The following is a 14,555-nucleotide window of genomic DNA, read 5'->3' on the forward strand; positions in this document are numbered from 1 at the left end:
TGATAACTTTGAAATTTGTATTTGTTGACCCTAACTTGTCCCTAGAACTCCAGACTTGCATTATCAAACTGGGGTTTCTCAGAATCTACTTGAATGTCTTCTAGGCATCTCAGACCTGACGTCCCAAAGCAAAGTCCAGCTTTTCTCCTAAAACTTGTTCCCACATGATCTGTATGTCAGAGAGCAGCATCACCACCTGGCCAGTTGCTCAGGCCGGAAACCTGTAGTCACTTTCTCGCTCCATCCAGCTCGTCAGCAAAATGTATTTTGCATCTGAAATTTGTGCTGCTAACACCACCACCTCCCTAGTCCAAGCCACCATTGTGTCACCTGTTCCCAGTTGGTCTCTGTGCAACTGCTCTTTCCTCCTAGAGTCTGTTCACCACGTAGCTGGCAGATGAATTAACAGAGCATGGCCAAGGTCAAACATGTATTGGTGATTGAGCCAGCACAGAAACTCAGATCCAGCGTTCTTCCAGCTGTGCCACAGTGTTTCTTCCAGAGTCAGGGAGTGTGTCTGGTGAAAGGGTTGTGATCTCTGACAACTCCATAAGTGCCTCTTAACATAGGCAAATTGTTACCGAATTCTGCAGGTTCGGAGAAAACTGGACTCTGACACCTCTCCTTCCTCAACCCATGGTAGTATAACTACTTCTGACTCATTTTATTAGGATTTCTTTTTAAAAAATGGTGTTTAATTTACACCTTTTAAACACTTGACCCCCTCATACTCATATTTTCTGAAACTATAGTCATAATCAGCATATAGTTGTGTCAAGCCTTTTTATTTTATCTTTTTCATTCATTGATTCTGATTTTAATTAGTATTTTATTGCATTGGCCAGGTTTTTTGTAGTCCTGTTTCAGTTTTTTATACAGCCATTTGTGTTTTACCAATAACTATGATCGTGCATATTGGTTTGTGGTAAACTTTCTAATCATGGTGAGGAACTGTTAAATACCTAGTTTTTTATTAAAAATGGATTTAAGTTTTATTGAGTTGCTTTGAGCAGCTACTGATTATAGTTTGTTTAAAATTTTTTTCACATTTTGAATAATGTGATTTTTAAAAATATTAAAGAATACTTCTATTTCTCAGATAAACTCTACCTTGCGAAGGTGAAATATATGCTTGAAAAAAAAAATTGTACTTTTCACCAAGAAAATATATTTAAAAATCTAGCCTATTATTTTAGGGGGTTGATCATTAGAAATTGCTATGTGCCTTTCATAGATTAAAAGGACAGGGTTGATCTCATTAATAGGTTTATTTCATTTTACAGATTCTATGCTAGAATTTATTATTTAATAGCATTCCTCTTAAATCACATTCTTAAACTAAGCCCTTACTTTTCATATAGCATTATAGCAGTGCTTTGAAATTTTGTTTTGCTTGGATTTTCTTGCTGTCTGTCACTTATTCATCGTATCTGAGATAATAAACAAGAAAACTGTAAAATGTTGTGATTTAAAGAACACTGCTTAATGGATATAAATTATTTTCTTTCCCAGAGATTCCAGACATTGTAAATGCAGGTAATCTGAGAACTTTTAGGTAAGTCTGTCTCTCTCTATTATCCCTTGAGGCTGCATGTAAAATACGTGAGACATAAACTTTCTTCCCTTTTGTACTTAGACATTAGAGCTAAAAAAACTCAGGGGTTTCTTTTAACCTTCTCTCTTTTATCAAAGTAAGACTTCCTAATTTGTGTTTATTTGGAACACGTGATGTGCACTGACATGATAGCGACATGGTGCCTTTAAATTCCTTAATATGATACTTAAAAGAACTTGGTCTCACTATTCCTCCCCAATTCGTATTTTTTAAAAGATAAATTAACAGCAACAGGCTCAATGGCTCAGAGTTCTATCCCTAGACTGTTCACAGCATGCTCTTTTGGAAAAGATGGTTCCTGGGAAGTGATACCAGAGAAAAGGTTAAGTCGTCAAGAACTAGTTAGTTCAGTGGTTGAAAGATGATTTCTGTTGTAACAATAACATATTTTTGGTTACTGAAAATAACCAAGTGTGAAAGGATAAATCGTTTCTGACTGCACTTTGGAGATTTGCGAGTACAATATAGTTACTGCTTTTGAGGTTCTTGATACTATATGGCCCGATGGAGTGATCAGGTTAGGGAGAATAAACCAATGGCAGAGCCTCCTTGTCATTTCTGCCTAATAGTTTCCTGTACTGTGTTGGAAGTTTGGGATATGTGGGAATCTCTGTGCAGTTACTGCTGTTGTAGATTAATGAGAAGATGCAATATGTACGGACAATGCAAGCCTTCCTTCTTGGGACTTTTTTCCCCTAATGCATATAGTGTTTGTTTCTAGGGCATTTGAATCTGCAATAAATGTATAAGCTTTGTTCTGCTGCTTTCAGAGTTTTAAATATTGACTGCTTCGCCATCTTGCACCCCAGCAACCCTCTCTATGTACTCTCTCTTTTGTTTATTTAGGGAATGGGATTTCGATCTGAAGAAATTGCCAAACATTAAAATGAGAAAAATTTGTGCTAATGATGCAGTCCCCAAGAAGTGTAAGAAAAAAACTGTTACGGCTGTAGACAAAGATTTAGGGGAACTGGAACTAAAAGATGAATCAAGTGATTCAGATGAGGAAATGACAGCAGTGGCCTAATTGTCCTTTGCTTGCGGTGAAAGCAAATAATTGGAGAGCTTCAAGTTCTGTTTGACCTGATTATGGTAAATAACTGTCCAGATACAAGAATTTGCTATGAAACTTCTTTCATCATGAGAATCCCATTTGCAGTTTCAAAAACAGTGTTATGATTTTCATTTAAAAATGAATGTTGCTTTTCGTTTACATTAAGTTGCTAAAATAGATATAGTGAAATAAAAACACAATCTAAGATCTATTTAATCTGAATTTCCTGGGCAGGGGGAGTGATATGAATAAGGACAGAAATGTTTTGATTTTTTTCCTCATGTTTACCTCGGATCACCTGATCTCACATTCTGGGGCTTGTATAGCAACGTGTTTGCTGTAAGGGTCCTATGGATACTTCTTGAGCAGTGATGATAGCTAAATTGGCTTTCAGTAATAGTGTTTCACTAATCTTCCTCTTAAACATAACACCTATTTTCTTTCCTTGTAAAATAAGGAAAATGTGATAGGGAATAAATATACACTGATAGATTGTACGTTATTTTTATTATCTTTAAGCCAGAGTTAAATGGTAAAGTAAAAAACTGGGGTCTATTTTCATGATGTTGGCCTCCCACACTTAATCTGTTATCTTTTGATCGAGGGGATAAATGATTTCAGGTAACTCTGTTTCTGTATTATTTTCTGCTTTCTCATGAAAAATGATAGGTTTTATTTGTGGAAACAACTAATGATTAGAGAATCAGTTATTGCAATTGTGTTATTTGTGTTATTTATTCTTCTAAGAGATAGGCTAAATGACATATAACTCAGTATTTCAAGTATCATGAAAGACATGGATGTGTTAGAATGTTGTTCTTCGTAGAACTCGTTAAAGGCAATTATCTTTTAGGCTATTTTCTAAAGAATACAATGCAAATATATTTGAGTATTTTCAAGAAAAGAAATACAAAACATTAATGCTATAAGAGGTTAACTAGATATCAACTAAGTCTTATTAACAATTTATTTAAAATGTTACAGCTTTTTTATTGAAAATTAAGAATAAAATTTATTTTCATAATTTCACATCTTAAAGTTCTAATTATTTCATTTTTTTTCAGTGTTTTAACTGATGCTGATTTGCTTTAGTAATTTTCTTAAAAATATGGCTTTATGGTTACAGAAGTTTCAATCTCTTTAGTCATTAGAAAGTGTCCTTTTTTTTGTTTCAAAATGGCTATAAAAACTGAATTTTAAATTATGGTAAAGAGAATAGAAACTGTTTTATCCTGTCTGATATTTAAAAAGGCATACTGTTAGATAAATAAGAAAATGGCAGATCATCCTCCCCCTCAGACATTTGTTCCTAGTTTTCCCTGTACCATCAAAGCAAAAAAAGACAACAGGCACACTGCTTGGAACTAGAATAGGTAGATACTTGTTGAATGAATGAATTTACTTTACCATTTAGGATAATAATTATAATTCATAATCACATTTTATTATATATCATTATATAGAATAATAATGCGGCAGTAACAGTCAACTAACAGTTGTTAGAATAATGCTTTTAAGTGATATCCTTAATCATTGTCTGTAGAACATGTTTTTTCTGCAGTGATAACTTGTGCTGCCTTATCTAGATTCTTTTCCGGTCAGTAGTATGTCTTTGTAAGATAGCTTCTGCAGTCCGTGGCCACGGAACAGAGTAAAAGCAACTCACTTGGTTGGCAGTTCTGTGCAAACCGGGGGCTGGTGAACTTTTTTTGTAAAGAGCTAGATAGTAAATATTTTAGTTATTGCAGCCCAAATGGTAGTTTCTGTTGCATATTTGTGTGTGTGTATGTGTGTGTGTGTGTGTGTGTGCATTTTACCACCCTTTACAAATGTAAAGATCATTCTTAGTTCATGGCCATACACAGAATAGGCTGCAGGCTGGGCTTGGCCTGCTTGCCATCATTTGCCGACAAGCTGAACTTACATGGATATGGGCTAATTGTACATTTCTAAGCTCAAAGCAGCTAACTCTGACATTGGTGATCTCTTTCCTAATATCTTAGTCACTTCTTTGCCTCACCGACATAGACCATAGGCATCTCTTTAGGATTCTGTTTACCTCAAATAGAAGCTTTTTCTACTCCTATATCCCTTGTGCTATTGGAGCAGGAGATTAGATAGGTGTCCTCTTTGCTCTACCACCACTTCCTCTTAGTTCTTTTAAGTTCTGCCATTGTCTCCCTTTCCTTGTTATCTTACCTCCCAGAAGAACCTTCTGCCCATTCCACGACTTTGGCTCTTGGCTCAGTTTTCTTCTCTCCTATTTCAATCATGTTACTGATTCCAGAAGCCTTGTGGATAACAAATCTAACATGGTGACCTTTACCTTTCCCAGTCTTTTTCTCCATCCCATCAGAGGCCTACCCGTGGTCACACCCAGATCCTCATCAACTCCTGAAACTCCTGTAAACTTGACGGACTCTTCTGTTCTCCATTTACTATCTCCCATCCCCCTCCATTGCTGAAGTTCCACACTTTGACCTCATTCTTTCATTGTGCACCACCTATCTCCTGTTTTCAGATTATTGCTTCAGATTTTGTTGAGATTCAGATTTAATTGCCTCCCTGCATATGCTCTGAATCCCTCTGCCCTGGGCTGCATAGTATTCCTCTTTAAAAACTCAAACTGAAAAACACTTAGTTATCTGTCTCCTTCATACCTGTTGTTCCAAGCAGCTCAGCGTTGCTGGAGAATATCAGACAGCATGTCAGGCATTCATGTTTGCACATCGCAAGTGGATTCTCAGTACTGATGAGCAATTTTACTGTGTTCCTGTAATAAGTTCCCTTTCTAACTTTGAGATAATTCTTTCACTACCTTTTTCCACATGTTCTAGCTCAACTTTAATATTTGCCTCTTCGACATTCATCTGTTCACTTTATATGCATCATTGAGAAAATACAAACTATCATTTTCTTTTCTTTCGATTTTGTGAATGTAGTAGCTTTTCTTCTTTCAAAGGCAAATACTCCTGCTTGTGTTCTGGATCTCACTCCCTACTGTCTCATGAGGAACCTTGAATCTCTCCCAAGTTTTTCACCTAATTTCTCAAGCCAGAAAACTGTCTGTAAATCATCCTTGATTCTTCTCTTTCTCTTTTCCACACCCTCCCCAATCTAATTTAATTAGTGAGTATTTCTGGTTCTATTTCCAAAAAGAGAGTCAAATCAGTCCATGTCAGGCCATCTCCATGTCTTGCCTGTGCTGTGTCCATTTGCTTCCTCACTTGCCCTTGTGCCACCATTCTTGCTCCTGGGAATCCGTTCTCCAGAGTTGCTCATGAATTTTTGGAAATGTACACTAAAATATGCTCCTCCTTTGTTCATATTGTTACAGTATCATTCTGTCACGTTCTTCATGGTATGTTTATTTGATGGGTATACTTTTGTATCTAACCACTTTTTTTTTGAGATTTTATTTTTTAGAGCAGTTTTAAGTTCACTTCAAAATTGAGAGGAAGGTAAAGAGATTCTACCCCCTGCCCCCACACATGCATAGCTTCCCCCATTACTGACATCCCCCACCAGAGTGGCATATTTATTACAATTGCTGAACCTACACTGATAATCTGTCACATTTCGAATGAAATTCACATTCCCTACTGTGGCCAAAGAGGCCTGAAATGATTTGATTCCTGACTGCTTCTCCAACCTCAGCTTGGCTTACTGTACTTCAGATCGCAGGCCTTCTGTCCATTCCTAGCATGGCCAAGCTAGTTTCTATGGTGGAGCAGCTCTGCTGGCACCCTGATGACCTTGTGTTTGTCCACGTAGGCCAGGCTTGGTTCAGGCTGACCTGAGCCTTAGAATGAATGCCCTATGAGCTTCCTGGAACACAAGGATATGGGACCTGCAGGAACTACCTTGGGCCACTTCATGTTTGCCTCCCTATCTTTCCAGGAGGACATGTGAGACAGTTTGTCCTTGCCTCTGGATTTTGATGAGGTATGAGACCATTCCATTGTGAGTCCCTTTAGGGTGTAACTGCAGGCCACAGACTTGCTTAGCTGCAACAGGGAATCAGCATCTCAGCACCAGGGTGCCCCGCTCCTTATGTTGCATTATCATATCTTTGATCTGTCATGCCTTCTTTTTGTGTCTTCCCTTGGGACAAGACTCATGGGGGGCTGGCAGTTTGCCTTTCTTTTGCTATCTCTGTAAGTAATAAACTGTCAGACTCTAACAAGGGTTTGTTCTTTCCTTAGTAGCTGAATCTTGCCACTTGCCACTAAGGAATTTGGTTACTGTTCCCTCTGCCTGCATCGCCCTGTCCCTGAGTTAAAGTATTTCCTTGTTAATCACCTCTTTATTCCTTTCTATAATGTCAGAGTTGGTCAGTCTATGTTGGCTTTAATGTAATATGAATATGTTCAGACCCTGCTTAAAAACACAGACTATTATAAAATCTTAAGAACCCAAGCATTTTTGAATGTTGCAGATACATATCTGCAGAAATCCTGGTAAATTAGCCAAAGAGTATAGAAACCATAACAAAAGTTTAGGTCACTTGTTTAATATACAAAGTCTGTCTTTCACAGATAATTATTTTCCTTAATTTGTCTTAGTACACATTATTCACAAAACAGTAAGTTGTTAATGCAAGAGAATTAGGTAAAACCAAAAAAGTACAAATCCTCAATCTCAAAAATTGCACACAGTTAAAATAATTTTTCCTTGTTTGTTTAAACGCAATCTCCAATTTCAAAATGGGCTTTCTTCAGATTTGGAGGAAACACTGCAGCCCAAAATAACAGTACTTCCTTTGAGCTGTATTGATATGTAAAATAGCACCTTTGGGCTGACTTAAGGAAAGAAAAAAGGTTTTTCATCTTTCTTAGTTAAAGTTAAGTCCTATACAATTATAACATAACAACTACAATAATGATATGAAGTTTAAAGAGCTCTACTTTGTTCCAAAATACTCACTGGCAAGGTAAGGAAAGGTAAACTGTCAGGTGAATGCAGTAATCTTTCCCATCTCACCCCCTTGACAATTAGAGTGTCTTAATGATGTCATTGCTCTAATGAGCTAATTTTCCAGCCAAACAATAGATTAGTTTTAGGGGTATCTAAGGCCCTTTTGCAAAACGAGATAAATTCGGCTGTCTGGGACAGTAATCACATGTAATAGCAGCTCAGAGTGAGATTTAATCCTGGGACATTTTGAGAGACTCCTTCAGTATATACCTACTTCAGTTTCTTCATTGCTGTATCCCAGGTGTATTGGATCATTTTTGCTTTGATTTTTTTTTTTTCATTTTTGTTTTGCTTGTGTTTGTTCTTAAGCTTAATTGCCTTTTGGACTTCACTTTAAAGAAAAAAACACTGGGATTTCATTCCTTTACAATTCAGTCTTTGATACAATAAAAGTGAGAGTTCTTTTAAAAATTAATGGCATAAATGTCTGTGGTTTATGGTGTTGGTACTACCAGATGCATGATTATAAAAAGCCAGGGTTTTTAACAGAATTGCGTTGTTCATTCTTCAATTTCAGTCCTTTGATTCATTTCCATTTTACTTCTTACGTGAGCAGGTAAACATGCTTCAAAAAAAATTGTCCTTCTGGAGAGTAGTTTTTGAAGGGTATGTCCAGTCCACAAAAGTATTGTCACAAAGCCAAATCCTTTCATTGAAAGGGCAGTTGCCACACAAATAGGAAAGAAAATCAATATTAGGTTTTAAATGCACATCATTATTTCCAATGGTTTGAACCACGAACAGCCATTGCAGGAAAACTTTTTATAAAAGATTTAAATTCAGGAGTTCAGGGTTTGGAAAGGGCAGAAGAATAGCAGAATAAAAAGCTGACTTTTAACCTGCTAGGGAGCTATATTATTTTCTCATTACAAGAAAGTCAAAGCCTGTACAAGTTAATTTTGAGAATTTATGTATCGTATTAAAACACCGTGTCATATTTTAGGGTTAAGACAGTAATGCTTATCTTTACTTTTCATTCTAGAAATGTTTTCTTAGTGTTAAGTGTAGTCTTTAATAAACAAGGCCTACTTTAGCCAATCATCTCCCACTGAGAAATGAGCTATGCACTTACCTATCTTGCTTAGGTCTGTCCAGAATTTAAACAGTATTTTTGGTGGTAATTAAGGTAAATAATCCTTTTCCTTTCAGAGCAAACAAAAGAGAAATCAAGATTTCATTGCTTGCTGGTGACAGATTACCCCCCCCCCACCCCCCCAGGAATATTTGTAAACAACACGTTTCCATTGCTAAGCTCTGGGAAAAATAGGTTAGTAAAAAGCTTAGGAAAATTAACAAAAATTGAATCAAGGTTAATCTATTGGGTGAGGTGCTATGGTTAAATCACCCAAAGCTTAGCTATTCATGAATATTTATCTAAAACCTTTAAAATGGAAATTTAAGAGGAAGTTAATACAAAGTTTAGTTTGTTTAAGGTTCATAGATTTTTTATTACAAGTATGTCCTTAGTTGTGCAGAAATTATGGTACACTTTAGTTGCTTCAGCTTTGTTTTCCCTGTGCCTTTAGTCCATACCCTCCACAAGTTTTAAGAAAGATGAGTTTTAAACCTTTTGTTTCCTGACTGGCCGAAAACCTTAATGTTTTTCTCATGTACACACATGAAATCACACACACACATCACACACACACACACACACACACACACACACACAAAGTTGACATTGTATACCTTTTCTTTATTTCTAGGAATTGGGACTATTTGGACTCATTGTCAGCCACTACTAATATTCATATCTTTCTCCACATTAAAGGTTATTTCCTTTTCCTTTTTTCTATGATAATCCATGAAGAACAAGCACACTGATAATTACAAAGTGCATCAATGTGATACCCGGGTTTGTGCAATGCAATACCCATGCTTTGGTTCTTAGGGCCATCATGGTTGCCTTTTCACAATAATAAATATGACAGCTAACAACAACAACAAAAAATCACCTTTTTAAATGTGAGACATCTTTCTTTCATGGGTCACTAACTCTATAATCATTAATCTAGCTCACTGCAGTAACATTCACGCTTCAGTTTTACATGAATATGCAAAGAACACAATAATCAACTGAACTGCCAAACCTAAACAACTCAATTTATTACTTATCACAAAATCTGTTGAATATCTTTACTTCCCAGCTGAGCAAGGGAAATACTGTCAGCTTTTTAAAATAGTCTAAGTGCTTAGTCATAACTATTCATCTGTCAAGTTAGATACCACATGTGGATTAAAGAAAAAAAAAAGCCTTACACATTTGACTTAACAATAATATTTAATTTTTGTTTCCCTAGCATATGTGCTTCATAGTGGCAAACAAGTTAATTTCAGAACTTTGCCACATGTAGATCATTTTATCTTTCTATACTTTCATTTTTTTCACCATCTAGAGAAATGGTAAGTTCACCTAACTCTTTAACCAACCACATTATTTAACTTGATTAATTTAGTGCTGTATAAAACTGTAACATTCGTGAGACTTTGAATAAAAGAATGAATTGAGCTGCTGTTGTGAAATACTCAATGGAGCAGAGGCTCTGCCTTTAATTTTAGGGCCTGTGCTAAACAATATGATTAATTCAAATTAAGATACGCTGTAAAGATCAAATACATACTGGATTTTTAATTGTGGTTCATAAACGATGTAAAATACCTTAATTTTTAATATTCATGACATTGAACTAATCTGATACATAGTGTTAAATGAACTATGAAAATTTCACTTATTTTTACTTTTTCTAATGGGGCTACTGGAAAATTTTAAATGTAGGCATGTGGCTTGCATTTGTGGCTCACATTATATTTCTGTTGGGCAACACTGTTTTACGGGGACCAGATAAAATATAGGACCTGATAGTTGATTTCAGCTTCAGTGGGTATTTAACAGCACTAATTACACCCAAAAACTCTGAAAATCTGTTCATGATTTGAACATAATTCTAAATATTAATATCTTCAAATGTGTATTGCATCTATTTTAAAAACATGCATCTGGTAAAACAACTGGACTCCACGATAGCCATAAAAATCTGTTAGCTGTCAAAGTATGAATATCAAAATATGCATCCTCCAAGTTTGCTTCTGATATGACTTAAGGACAATGCAGACGATTTCGAGCTTAAAACCTAGTATGTTTCTTATTTCCAGATGAGACAGTTAACATGACGAGGCCTTAGAAGAAACACACATTGCAGTTCAAGTCTGTATTCTGGAACTTTCTCCTGTGAAGACGTGTGTGTCCATTCAGGCTTTCGTCACTGCCTACGAGCATTCCTTGCTCCAGTCGTTCTTAATTGTCTTAGAAATCACTCTCTAGCAAACTTCACATTTCCGTATCACACTCTGGATGGACTGCTTCATGGGATCCTGGTCATTTGGTGTTGTTTTGGTCCTTTGCTTTTGAGCAAAGTAAGGAAAAATGAGTCCGTAGGAGAAAGAGAAGATAAAGGGAGTGAATACTTCAGGATCACTTCGGTCATGTGTAGTGGCTAAGGGCTAGAAAGATTCTCCTCAGTGCAGAAAGTCCCTGCCGGTCCCGTCACACCGGTACCACCTCAGGGGGGCCGGCGTCTGCAGCCGGCAGGGAAGCGGGACCCGTCTGTGACACAGGCACCACCACGGCGTCCTTGATGTCCGTGTTTGCAGTACACGAGAAGTTCTTCTCCTGCTTTTTGGCAGTGTCTGGGCAGTTCTGCACAAAGATCACACGGTTGTAGGCCTTCAGCCTGCGCCATAACTGAACATAGACTTTACACTGTACGTACATGAAGACCAGACCTCCCGTGAAGCCAATGGCCACCACAACCAGTTTTGTCCAAAATGGCCATTCAAGGACACCTTTGAAGTAAAAAAGAGAGAAAGTTACCACCAAGTTGTTATCAGTGGGTTTGGTAATTTTTTTCTATGACTCCTTCAAAAGACCATGCCTGCCTGCCAACTTTCATAGATAAGGAATCTGTTGTTAACGGGCAGTGAAAATTATAACCAGAATTGCTTAATTCCTTTCAACTCTTAAATGTACTGTTAAAATTGTACATGAAGAAAAACTTATCTACCACTATAATGATCTTATTTCTCCTAGCATCAAGTACCTACCATGGTTATCAGATGATACTGGACTTTTGACACTTTGACATTTATTGCTTAGAGCTAAATCTTTAAGGAAAGATAGTGAACCTACTAAGTGAAAGAATCAGTTTTAAATCCTTTTAAGAAGATAAAGTAATTGGTACTTCTATAGGATTGTACATACAGGTCCCCCCTCCCACCCTCATTCCCTTTAAAATTAAAAGGAAAAAAAAAAAGTAAAAGAAAGAAGCTGCCACATCTCACCAAAGAGAGACAGAATTCCTGAGTAAAGACGTGCATAAAATTTAGTACTTTAGTCATTTTTGTTTCGTAAATCTTCTTGTCACTGAGAACCACCACTTTCTTAGATATCAGTGTTTTCTCTTAATTTGTACCATCATAACTAGAAATTGGCTTTCACAATTTTAAAACTTGCACAAGAGTTTCTGTAACTATAACAATATTTAGGCCACACATGATTATGAATGTTAAATACATGATGGTCAAGAGTCCATCTCTTGCCAACACCAGGATGGTCTGGAGGATGGCTGTCTGCATTCCTGTGAAAGTCTGTCCAGTAAATGAGCTGGACCGGGAAGAGTGGTTAGAAATCAGTTTATGGAAGTCTATGATTCTACTTTGGGTTTTATTTACTTTTCCTTATAACAATGAATGGAGTTATAGGACATGTCCTACCTATATTTTGTAACAGTGATATTTGCTTTATGCTTCTGTAAGAAAACAGACACTAGACTTGTTTAGCTTCCTACCTTAGTTCTATTTATGCAAGGAGAACAATCATCTGACATACAGACTCGGGGTAGACCAGTGGTTCCCAAGGGTAGTGGTTCTCAGGGTAGACCACTGTTTTTTTCCCCAGGGGCCATGTGGTAATATCTGGAGATTTTATTGTTATACCTGGTGTTGGAGTGTGGGGTCCTACTGACTTTTAGTAAATAGATGCCAGGGATGCTGTGTAAACATCCTGCAGTGTATAGGATAGCACTCCCCAACAAAGAATTATCCAGTCCAAAATGCCAATAGTGCTGAGGGTGAGAATTCTTGTAGGAGACAATCACTTAAGCCTCTTTATTAGGAAATTTGTAGGGAGGATTCAATATACAAATCAGATATCTTGGAGTTCTCCAAATTTAGGATTTTTGCTCTTGGCTACTCTAGTGATCAGTAGTTTCTTGTGTTTGGAATGTTTTAACCACAGACAAGCTGGAGAAAACATGTACTTTATCTCCCATTTTGGGGGGAGAAGTCCCCATGAATTACATCTAACTTTCCCCTCAGTCTGCTAAATCATACTACCAGCTGTTCTTAGTAAGTGCCTGAAGGTTTTCCATTTCTGAAGTTTTGTTCATGATATTTCTTCTCTCTGGGTTTTGCTTCCCTGTTTCTGCAGGTCTACCTGTCCCACAAAAGCCAGCTCAGGAAGATTTTCCAGCTGGAATACATTTTACCACTTTTCTAGTTTCATGTTATTTCTTCCACTTGTGGCGTGAGTTAACTTTCTAACAAGTTATTTTTACTTTGTTACACCATAATCGTGACAAGCACAGAATTTATGTCTGATTGGTCCTTGTTTTCCACAGTGCCTTGCTCAGTAGATATTTCAAAGATGAATAAAGCTTTTGAATTTCCAAGTTGGATTGCTTTGCCTCAGTCTTTTCAATATAACCGGAGGTACCAGCCTTTCTTCACTTGTCCACAAAGCTATGCTTTCATGAATGGATGATCTGAAGAAGACTCCACTCTTGCCCCACCTCTCCTTCCTGAAATAGTGACCAGAACCAAGAATGTACCTGAAAATCTGGGCCAGGAGTGACGAGCCATTTTCTGTGCCACTTCTGGAAGAAAGTTTGATACTTCCACTTTCTTTCACAAGGTTCTCCAAGTCGATTTCTTCTCCTCCAATCATTCTTGCTTCATATGTCTGGGAAGTCAAGGCCCTCCATATATTCCCTGACAAAGTTTAGAGTACAGAGTATCTCCCTGCTCCACATCAGAAGCCCTTTGGGTGCAAACCCATTGTTCACATGACCATCTTCTCTCAGAGACAGCCTGATCTTTCTCTTTGCCTTTGACTAAGTGGGCAAGATTTTTATTTTCTATAAAGATATTATTGAGCAGTTGTATGATTTTACCTTGGAAAACTCACTGTAAGGATGTCGTGAGAAGAGATGCTAACAGATGGGGCTAAGTGGATTTCTGAGAATGTTTCCATTGGTAAGCTATGTTTACCTCCTTATTATTGAGACTCAGAAAATTGTCTTCGTACTCAACCTTGTTGGACTAGTTCTATGCTGTCTTCTGTAAAGAAGAAAGAATGTCCACAATAAGGAAGGGTGGTAGAAAAGAGAAGGCACAAAATCTTGTTCCTTGTGGATCCTTTGTGTAAACAAGGAATTCTTTGTCCTCACTGAAGCTGGAACCTGAACTTGGAAATGCCAAGAGCACAAAGTTGTTTCTACTGGCCCAGTTTGGAAGAGGAATTTGGATAATCCAACTTGAGGCAATTCTCCCACCTGTTCATTTCTCTGAAGCCCAAGGATTGTATGTACTTCTTCCTTTGTGCTTGGGATCTTTCTTCAGGAGTTTCTGTAGGTTTAGGAATAAACTGTCTGCATCCCTTCTTCCTAAACACTAATGGGAAACACTGCTTAGAAATTCTTGGGCAGGAATTGAAGGAGTTTGGAGGAGCAGGTATTCTGTCCACAAGCATTTTTTCTGTTCTTTTCTTTTAAGATTTTATTTGTCAGAGAGAGAGAGAGCACAAGCAGGGGGAGTGGCAGGCAGAGGGAGAGGGAGAAGCAGACCCTCCACTGA

General features: G+C 37.3%; 2 protein-coding genes across 19 annotated transcripts in view; one reads left to right on the top strand and one right to left on the bottom strand.

The window, feature by feature from the left end:
• The window catches only part of TMA16 (translation machinery associated 16 homolog), a 34,080-nt gene extending 20,708 nt beyond the window's left edge, over positions 1 to 13,372 (top strand). Inside the window, exons 6-8 of one of the 2 annotated variants that reach the window (XR_013446556.1) lie at positions 1,513 to 1,555; positions 2,462 to 2,707; positions 13,132 to 13,372. Coding sequence is in view for 1 of the 2 variants with exons in the window: in XM_036094707.2 (XP_035950600.1) it covers positions 1,513 to 1,555; positions 2,462 to 2,642 (224 nt within the window). In the remaining variant the exon portion in view is untranslated. Of the gene's footprint in view, positions 1 to 1,512; positions 1,556 to 2,461; positions 3,699 to 13,131 lie in introns of those variants that run through there. The other variant, XM_036094707.2, reaches the window with a different exon arrangement.
• Positions 9,322 to 14,555, bottom strand: part of MARCHF1 (membrane associated ring-CH-type finger 1) — an 861,947-nt gene continuing 856,713 nt past the window's right edge. For all 17 annotated transcript variants that reach the window (XM_078069392.1, XM_078069405.1, XM_078069393.1 and 14 more), the window contains one exon: positions 9,322 to 11,489. In XM_078069392.1, the coding sequence (XP_077925518.1) occupies positions 11,191 to 11,489 (299 nt within the window). In that variant the 3' untranslated portion in view covers positions 9,322 to 11,190. The remainder of the gene's footprint in view (positions 11,490 to 14,555) is intronic.

The sequence above is a fragment of the Halichoerus grypus genome, chromosome 3 (assembly GCF_964656455.1).
Source record: "Halichoerus grypus chromosome 3, mHalGry1.hap1.1, whole genome shotgun sequence".
NCBI classification, from domain to species: domain Eukaryota; kingdom Metazoa; phylum Chordata; class Mammalia; order Carnivora; family Phocidae; genus Halichoerus; species Halichoerus grypus.